The sequence below is a fragment of the Zeus faber genome (assembly GCF_960531495.2).
Source record: "Zeus faber genome assembly, chromosome: 10".
Taxonomy (NCBI): Eukaryota; Metazoa; Chordata; class Actinopteri; order Zeiformes; family Zeidae; genus Zeus; species Zeus faber.
This window is the reverse complement of record NC_137199.1, coordinates 10598128-10607663: the sequence shown is the minus strand read 5'-3', so window position 1 is coordinate 10607663 and position 9536 is coordinate 10598128. Positions and strand designations below refer to the sequence as shown.

General features: G+C 45.2%; 2 protein-coding genes across 3 annotated transcripts in view; both read right to left on the bottom strand.

Moving 5' to 3' along the window:
• Positions 1-1275: 1275 nt before the first annotated feature.
• Positions 1276-4811, bottom strand: c1qtnf2 (C1q and TNF related 2). Of its 2 annotated transcripts, XM_080008631.1 has the most exons (4): positions 4666-4811; positions 4308-4372; positions 3740-3997; positions 1276-3633 (listed from the first exon to the last, which is right to left on the bottom strand). In XM_080008631.1, the coding sequence occupies exons 2-4, from the start codon at positions 4333-4335 to the stop codon at positions 2990-2992; spliced, it is 930 nt and encodes a 309-aa protein (XP_079864757.1). In that variant the 5' UTR covers positions 4336-4372; positions 4666-4811; the 3' UTR covers positions 1276-2989. The 2 variants fall into 2 exon arrangements, with proteins under 2 accessions (XP_079864757.1, XP_079864758.1); XM_080008632.1 differs by lacking the exon at positions 4308-4372 and having other exon boundaries at positions 4666-4809.
• Positions 4812-5026: 215 nt separating this feature from the next.
• slu7 (SLU7 homolog, splicing factor) overlaps positions 5027-9536 on the bottom strand; it is a 5005-nt gene continuing 495 nt past the window's right edge. Inside the window, exons 2-14 of the mRNA XM_080007598.1 lie at positions 9185-9338; positions 8992-9072; positions 8664-8828; positions 7578-7646; positions 7278-7409; positions 7052-7149; positions 6887-6954; positions 6638-6777; positions 6355-6516; positions 6156-6260; positions 5939-6016; positions 5545-5667; positions 5027-5449 (exon numbers count right to left, since the gene is read on the bottom strand). Coding sequence (XP_079863724.1) covers positions 5276-5449; positions 5545-5667; positions 5939-6016; positions 6156-6260; positions 6355-6516; positions 6638-6777; positions 6887-6954; positions 7052-7149; positions 7278-7409; positions 7578-7646; positions 8664-8828; positions 8992-9072; positions 9185-9338 — 1549 coding nt within the window. The 3' untranslated portion in view covers positions 5027-5275. The remainder of the gene's footprint in view (positions 5450-5544; positions 5668-5938; positions 6017-6155; positions 6261-6354; positions 6517-6637; positions 6778-6886; positions 6955-7051; positions 7150-7277; positions 7410-7577; positions 7647-8663; positions 8829-8991; positions 9073-9184; positions 9339-9536) is intronic.

Sequence of the window (9536 nt, the reverse complement as noted above, 5' to 3'; positions counted from 1 at the left end):
TGACGCGGCGCGACGTCAAAACGTCACCCGCCCACGTGACCGGAAGTGGTTCGGAAGGTTTTTTTTTTTTGTTTGTTTGTTTGTTTTGTTTTGTTTTGTTTTTTGTTTTTTTTTATATCCCGGGTTTCGCTCGGCGAGTCTTAACAGTTTTGAAGCAGAATACAACTGTACAATTAAATGCAACGACAAGTAAGGCCAACATAAAAAAATAATTGCCAGATATATATATATATATATATAAGTAGCCAAAAATACAAAATACAAGTAGTCAATAATAAAATACAGAATATGCGATTCGAAGCACATGTTAATTGTTGGTACGGGTTTATAGGATGTCAATTATGATTGTCAATAGGACTTATCAATTCCTAGGACTTATTGTGTGCTATCACCGGGTGCGTTGCATTACATTTCACTGCATATATGTATGGAAGTATGTATATGTATGTGACAAATAAAAATCTTGAATCTTGAATCTTGAATCAATAACTGCTATGTGTTTAATAAGTTGTTGCAGTTTGTATAGGGTTTTCCGACACCGGGACCCGACTTGCACTGTCCCGTCCATCCCCATGAGCGCCTCTTTTTCCTTTATGATGTCATTACAAATGGGGGGGGGAAAAAACCACTCGAGTCGCGCCGCTTGGTGCTGGACCGTGACTGTGACACGCGCCGTTGCTTTGACGCTGTGACAAATGTCCTTATTGCAAGTCGGACAACGCGTCCGCTCAATGACCTGGTGACGTTGTTGTTTGTTATTGCGCAAGTGAGTGAGTGGATCAGAAGAAAGGAAAAAAAATAAAACAGACCTATATCTGTCCACGCCATCTGCGTCATTCACGTCTGTGTCGTTGTTTGGGTTCTATTTTAAATTGCGCCGTGTGTCTTGTTTTTCCCCCTTTACTTTTATTCTTCGAGGCTTTCATGTAATGCATTTCATGGCTTATGTGAAGCACTTTCAATTGTTTTTGTCTATGAAATGTACTGTCCACATAAAAAATAAAACAAAACTTGCCTTGCCTAGTATCTAGTAGTATGTAACCCGGTCGTGTTCTTTGGCTGCATTATCCCCCTTATTGCTTACTAAAGAAATAGAATAATACAATGGAATATTTAACTGAAAAGTGTTTGTAGGGCCGATCCTACTCTGTAAATTAAGACATTATATGCGTCAACGGAATAGGGATTATACTGCCTTCGTTGAAACAAACACTAATCATGAGACACGCCATTAAAAACCTTCGAAGCGTATCGACGGAGATCACAACATGTGTATTTATTGCAGCACTTTAATAATTTAACACGGATATATACAACGATCAAACTGAAAAGACGACGCCTTCTTGGAGGCCGTATGCACGTGATGGAACAGAAACTATGAAGTCGCCGAGCCGTCGCACCGGGGGCTCTTGTCCGCAACCTTCGGATGAAGCGGCTGCTATAACCCCGGCAGAGCACCAGGCGTCGCTGTGTGCTCCGTTTAATGCCCCGGCGCTTCGGCTCGTTTTGTTGTTGTTGTTGTTTTTTTTCCTCCTTTTCGGCACAAACCGGAAGAAAGTCCCAATGCTGCGCATGAGGCTGGGATTTGTAGTCCGCGGCATCCTTTGTCGTCCTTTGTAGTCCAGTTCAGATCAGCGCCACAATCCGCCCCCGCGCGAGGACAACATTTGATCCCACGTCATTTTAGTTTACTCACATCAAAAAAAAAAAAGACAAACGATACAGAGCAGCCAGTTAGTAAACAAAATCTTATTAATGTATGTTCATTTGTATGTCATGTTATTACATAAGTAGTTCTTTAAAAACATTGTAATCGCTTTATAAATATATGATCGATCAGTTTTATTGAAAGTGGAAATTGTCTAAATTTGTTTTTTTACATTTTTGGGTTGCACATGTTATGTTGAAATACACACTCACTGTTTGTGTAGTATAGACACTGTTCAGCCACCACATTAAAACAACCCGCCTAATGTTGTGTCGCTCCCCCTCATGCCGCCCAAACAGCTGTGACCCCTGGAGGCATGGACTCCACAAGACCTCTGAAGGTGTCCTGTGGTATCTGGCACCAGGACGTTAGCAGCAGATCCTTTAAGTCCTGGAAGTTGTGAGGTGGGGCCTCCATGGATCAGGCTTGTTGTTCCAGCACATCCCACAGATGCTCCATCGGGTGGCAACCTAACCCCGTCCATCCACATGATGTAGAAGAAAACATGATTCATCAGACCAGGTCACCTTCTTCCATTGCTCCATGGTCCAGTTCTGATGCTCACGTGTCCATTGTAGGTGCTTTTGGTGGTGGACAGGGGTCAGCATGGACACTCTGACTGGTCTGCAGCTACACAGCTCCATACGCAGCAAGCTGTGATGCACTGTGTGTTGTGACACCTTTCTATCATTGCAGCATTAACTTTTTCAGCAATTTGTGCTACAGTAGCTCTTCTGTGGAATCGGACCAGACAGGTTAGACTTCATTTCCCACTCGCATCAATGAGCCTTGGGTGCCCATGACCCTGTCACCGGTTCACCGGTTGTCCTTCCTTGGACCACTTTTGGTCGGTACTAACCACTGCAAACCGGGAACACCCCACAAGACCTGCTGTTTTGGAGATGCTCTGATCCAGTCGTCTAGCCATCACAATTTGGTCCTTGTCAAAGTCGCTCAGATTCTTTCACTTGTCCATTTTTCCTGCTTCCAACACATCAACTTCAAGAACTGACTGTTCACTTGCTGCCTAAATATATCCCACCCCTTGACAGGGGCCATTGGAACGAGATGAGCAATATTACTCACTTCACCTGTCAGTGGCTTTAATGTTGTGGTTGATCAGTGTAGACACTTTTATATTTGCCCGAGTGCCACCGAGTGTTAAAACTATTTACGAATCCAATCTGTCAATAATGCCAAAGCTATTTGTTGTCTTGACTATAATATACATTTAAAACACCATAACCAACTAATTCCCAAAAAATGTTGTACATCTTAGTGTTAATCTTCTGTTTCTGCATTTGCCTTCTGGTCAGCCTGGTCAAGAAACCCCTGGTCAGCATAAACAAGGAAGCCTGTGAATGTGCTGTCCGTCCAGTACGGGTCAAAGAACAAGCCGTTCTGCTCCGAGTAGAAGATCTGCAGCCAAACCTGGTCTGAGCGCTGGAGGCGGAGAACGGTGGACCCGGAGGCCACGTCGTGGTTCCCGGTGTTGGCATCGAACGTCTTGATCTTGTATTGGCCATTGTGGACGAGTCCGATGGCAAGGTGTTTGTTGGCCAGTGTTATATCATAGCTAAAGTAATAGACCCCTGGGACCGCGCAGACAAACTTCCCACTACTGGCGTTGTAGTGATTCCCCTCGTTGAGCAGGATGCGGCTGAAGCGGATGGGCAGGCGTTCTTTGGGATAGCTCTTGGTCATGGCCACGGAGAAGGCTGAGCGGGCCCCATTGTTTCCGCAGTTACAACCCCCCGGAGCTCCTTCCTTACCTTTGTCGCCGGCCGCTCCTTTCTGCCCCTCCTTTCCAGACAACCCAGATGAGCCCCGTATCCCCTTTCGACCCCGGGGACCGGCCTTTCCGATCAACCCCTCACGGCCTTTCGTACCCGGCTGCCCTGGATTCCCAGGCCTCCCGGGGTCACCTGAGGACAGTAACGCCGGCTTTGACAATATGGCACGGCGTACACCAATGGAAAAAGAAAAAAAACTCCCTTTCAGCAGAGATTGTCGAGGACCCAGGACACCTACCTTTCTGTCCCTTTTCTCCCTTCTCTCCATCCTTCCCATCTGGGCCATCCTTCCCCGGAGTACCCATGGGGCCAATGGTCCCTGGCGATCCAGAGGCTCCTGGGTTTCCCGCAGGCCCCTGTGGACCTGGCAGGCTGCAGACTAGCTGGGAGGATTGCAGTGTGACGTTGCGACCTTTCTTCAGCAAGGAATATGTTGACTGGGAGGAGCCGATGGTCAGCATACAGAACATCATGCACATCTGGAGCACGATGGTCCCTGAGCAGGGCAGAAAAGACGAGGGAGATTTTGGTGTTGACATTTGCTTCCCACATGCCTCCAGATTGTGATTCTACACGCTTGTTACAACAATGAATAATATAAATATCTCTTCACATACGTCAAAACTGTGGAACAGATGTTTGCATCGGTGCTTTTAAACTGTGATCGAGCAATGTATTGGTTACATAAATAACATGACTAGTTCCATACAATAACTAGGTTCAACGATAAACAGCCTTCGATCGTGCATGAATATCATTTTCTTCAAGAGAACATTACAGCTTTGAAAAAAGAACAAAGAACTCACCGTCTGAGAAACTGTGGCCAGCAGGCATTCTGCAACAACTATCAGGTTCCTTTCTGACAATTTACCTACACGATTTCCCAATTATTGGATAGTATTTTAGAACGTTGCAAAGGAATCTGACACACACTGAATCACACAAGCCATAACATCCACCCTTCTGAAGGCAGCAGACTCAATGCCAAGAAATACTTTCATAGTGATGTCATTACATTAGATCCAAGGGAACAGCGTTGCGCAAGTGGCAAAATCACACATGATCATTTGTTTCCAAAGTCAATATAATACATTGAGGCAATTATGTAATATTATCAAAGGATTCTTAACCATATAAGCAAAGACAGAAGTAGTGATTTCATACCATTTTCTTCTTGCCTTTTTTTTTTAATAAGCTTTAAAAGCACAAAATCCAAAATAAATGTCCTCCAAAACACCAGACCAGCTCACTTTAAGTCCACCAGTGTAATTGACAATCTTGTCTCCGTCATTCTGCAGCTTACAGTGACAACTTAAACAAAAAAAACAAAACAAAACTTGCTTTTGAAAGTGCCCCACCCACCGTTCTTGTTTAAAGAGACAGAAAACCTAAACTTCAGCTAAAAAAGAAATAAATGTCTTCAACTGGAAAAAACAAACAAACAGTATAACAAGATTAAAAGACTGCATAGATTTGACTTCTTTGATTCAAAGTGAAGAAAAAAATATGTACAAGGCAAAAGGGAGAAAATTCCATATTTATTGTGGAATCCCATCAAAGCAGAAAAACACAATTACAAAAAAAAAAAAGCACAATCCTACAGCCACTAAAACAGAAGGCTACAGACAAGATGAAAAAGAAAATAATAAAAATAACCTGTACAATGCGTCGCTTATTGAAAAGCTCCAACTTATATAAGCAGAGTTGTTCATAATCTACCGATGTGACAGCCGATCGGTTCCAGCGGCTCTAGAGGGTCAAGCAGCGGCCACAGTCACAGGAACGACGCCATGGGATCGTCCACCCGGCTTCGCTTCATGCGGAAGGCCTCCATCTCCTCCTCGCTGGGCTCCTTCACCTCCTGCAGGCTGGTGTAGGGCCTCTTCCTCTCGTCCAGCTGCATGATGGCCTCCACTTGCTTCACCCGCTTGTCCTCTGCTTCGAGGGCCTGGAGGAGGAAAAACAGGAGGGGCCGTGAGATGCCTCGACCTGGATGTAGGGTACGCGCATGAAACCTGAGCCGCCCTCCCGGACAAGCTTTACCTTCTGCAGCTTCTCTCTCTTTTTCCCCTCGTCCTCTGAATCGCTGCTGTCCGAATCGTGCTTTTTCTTGTTCTTCTTGTTCTTCTTTTTCTTCTTCTTCTCTTTCATCTTCTCTTGGTGCATCTAATCATTCACGGAATTGGTAGGGACACGGGAGGGGAATATAGTGACAACTTTCATTTTGCCAAAAAATACATTTAATACACCCTTTATTAAATTCCTTCAAAGTCTTCACTACTTAACTGCAATTTGACTGGTTAGCGGAGGCATAAAACCGTGACACGGTAATTCTAGTTTAGTTTTTTATTTTATTTATGTTTTTATTAAAACTGCCTTTATTCGAACACATCTTCTTTGCTACCATCACAACAGTATTTGAATCTCTGCCACTTACCTCCAGGAGAGTCTTGGGTTGTTCCTCCTCCCCGGGCTCCTCTAGTCCCTCTTCAAACGGAACGCATGCTGTGCTGCTCTACAGATCACATGGAAAAAAAAGATAAATATGTTAATGGAAACAAAAACATAATAATCCATAGAGGTTAATTAGAACAAGAGGAAAAGGAAAAACGTCGCTCAAGACCACATGTGCATGGAAAGCTCTATTGACTTACTGCTGTGCTTATTCCGGCCTCTCCCGTGCAGTAACTCTGTTTGACCATGGAGTGGCAGCACTTGTAGCCCCAGAAGCCATCCTTCCAGTAAGAGCCCCAAATGCACTGAAAAGGGGGCAAATTGGAAGAGAAAATTAGAAGAACAAATTAGATGGCCGAGAGCTCACAAGGCGAGGCGGTTATGCCGTGCGGTCCTCACAAGGTGGTTGTTGATGATCACGTCCTCCTCGTACTTGGAGCGGGCCACGGCCTTCTCCAGCCCCTTCAGCACCGCGCCGTGGCGAGAGTACTCCACATAGTCTTCTGTCTGGGCCAAGAGCAGCTCCCGAGGAGGTGCATCCAGGTGCTCCTCGCCTCCATACTGTTGGACGGGCGCGAGAATGCATTAATACACAAATAAATCGACCAGGCGCAAGGTGCAATAATAAAAACAGACAGAGAGAGGAAAAATAAATAAAAGAAAAAAAGAACATGCTCCAGACCCTCTCTAGGATGGTCTCCTTCTGTTTTTCCTTAAAGTCCTCCTTCTTGACTTTGAAGGACTGGTGCAGCAGCTCTAGCTTCGTTGGGTCGGCTTGCAGGTGAACCTCCGAACCTTTGTCATAGGCCTCCCAAGCAAACACTGAAATGCAGGACAAGCCAGTGTGTTGATGGTGACGAGAGGAAAAGCATGGACAGATACCTCATGTGCAAAGCTGTGAGACATCAGCAGATACAGCCGTGTGACTTACACTGTGTCTGAGCCATGGTGATGGTGTCCCCGGAATAGCGTGCAAAGTTGTCTCCAGCATATCCAACCCTGTTTAATACAAACAATAAGAGAATTGTATTCAATAGAGTTGAACCAATTACATGAAATGAGAAAACATTTACGGAAATTAAATGAAATAACGTACTCATCAGGGTTCATGCCAGTATTGGAGTACGGATTCTCCCTCATAGCGCGAGTCTTGGGGTCGTAGTAGGCAGAGTTGGGATCCAGATTCCTCAAGTACTAAGGGAAACATACAAGGAAGGGAGCACCATTTGCATTATTCTTCCAATCCCAATCTAACTTACTACCGGGTACTACATTTAGCCCATCCTCTGTGGACTGGAAAGATGTGATATCTTTCCTCTTACCTTAGCGATGTCCTCTCTGATGCGCAGATTCCTGACAGTGATGCGCCTCTTGGAGTCAAAGTTCTGACCAGGCATGTCGATGTCATCGGCATATTTATCTTCATCCTCATCCTCACTGTTGTGTTCCCGCTCCTGTACGGAAAACAAGCAATGGGATAGAGATATATCTCTATCAATATGTGTGTGTATGTATATATACCATATGTATGCACACACACACACACACACACACACACACACACACACACACACACACACACACACACACACACACACACTATAATTTATCGATGCACTTACCGCTTGGTCCATGAGTTTTCCTGAGGCCAACTCATCCTGGAGCTTATGGGCCTTCAGCGTTCTCTTGGCCTAATACCCAAGACAGAGCTCAATGTGAAATCAGAGTAGAGCACCAAATCCGTTGATGTGCGTCAGTGTTTCCGCAGGGTATCCATGTTGTAAAACCTAGTAGTGCTGTATTTCCCTCTCACAGTGCTGAGTTCGTATTAGCTACAGAAACATGTTGGTTTTCATTGAAGAATTTTTGAGGAAAATCAACACAATTACAATGCCTACACGCTAAAACACCATTGTAGTTATTATAATCACAGTGCTAGCATTAGGGCTTCCCTCTGAAAGTCGACGGGTCAAATCATCAGTCAGAGAGCCATCAGTCGACTGAGAAGTCGAGCAGTTGTTTTGGGTTTTTTTTTCCCTTCTTTTTCTTTTCCTCAGTTGGTGTGCATTCTTTACCGTTCATTACAATGAACAGGAAGGAAAAAAAATAAAAAGACGCTTACAAAAATGCAAAGCGATAACATTTCAATGAGGAATTTTCTGCGCATTACGCATGGAGGGGGGGGGGGTCATCAGGGCTCATCTGCTCATGCGGGTGTGTAAGCCAGGCAGAGGGAGCCGACCCCGACAACCTCGTACATATAGCCGCGATGGAGCGAGAGAGAGAGAGAGAGAGAGAGAGGGATATTAGTCTAAGAATGCTTCTTAGACTAATATCTTAATCCTATTGCAAGTTAGAAACGTGCTATAATGCCTAAATAAAAGTAAAATAACATTTCTTCATTTTCTCCAATACCGTTAACAGTGCCTGTAAAGTCAGAGCTTATCGATATTACACTCTTTAATAATTGTCTGTTTAATACTGGGTCGGTCGGTACCAAACCCTAACCCGTTCCTCCAAGCACCCTCCCCGCCGAATATTCGCATTGAACAGCCGGATCCGTTTCGACTGACAAAAATTCTGAGTCGGGTACAGCCCTAACTAGCATTATCATGCTTATGGTAAAACAGCAGTCTCGCTCTAGTTGTGGTGCTTGCCCTGTACGGTGAATACAGCAGAAACACTGCGCGCCGCGGTGCTGAACTCACCAGGTCGACTTTGGCGTACTCCTCCACGATGCGCTGGTGGTCCTCAGGGTCGTACCCGTTCCACCGATCCCTCTTCCCGTCGTAGTCCATCGACAGCTCAATCTGGGCGTGCTCGTCCGGCGCGATGGCGGTGCCCGTGAACTTCGCCCCCACTTTCCTGGGTCGCTGAAAGGCAGAAGAAGAGCGCGGAACAGAGCTAACGTTACGACTTAAACAGATTGAATATGAAGCGAGGTATTCGGGTGCTAGCCTGGCACGCTTCCGCACACAAATCCACGCTGCGAGACCGGCATCGATGCGAAGGTCGCTTTTGTTAAAGCCGCTGTACCTCCAGGCAGTCTTTCTTCTTGTGGGTCACGGCACCGCAGTTTTCACAAGCCCCCTTCCGGAATTTTGTGCTGACAGATTTCTGCTCACAGACAAAAACATTTGGTTTGAATCTTCGAATTTCCACCGTGAGGGGTTGCGACACTCAATTCAGTGATCCGTCATGATGTGTTTGGTGTCAGTCGGCTACGGACCTCTTGCACCCCTCTTTTGTACCACTCTCCAATGTTCGAAAACTGCTCTTCATTTTCTTCCTGCGGCCTCTGATGCTTTAACGTGGGTCTCTTGGAAGGGTCGATATACCACGGTACGGATGAAATATACTGTGGGATGTGAGGGTTGATGTCTCTGAAAGGGGGAGCGAGAAGCAACAAGTGATCAGTAGATAGATATGGTTGCAGTGTTACAGCAGGCAACGTCAAAACACTAGTCAATAATAGTAATAAAGTAATAACCTATAGAAGAAAAGGACCTGTGCGACAAACTTAAAAAATGAGCAACAACAAAAAAGAAACGTGGCCATATACAAAAACCTCGGTATCAACT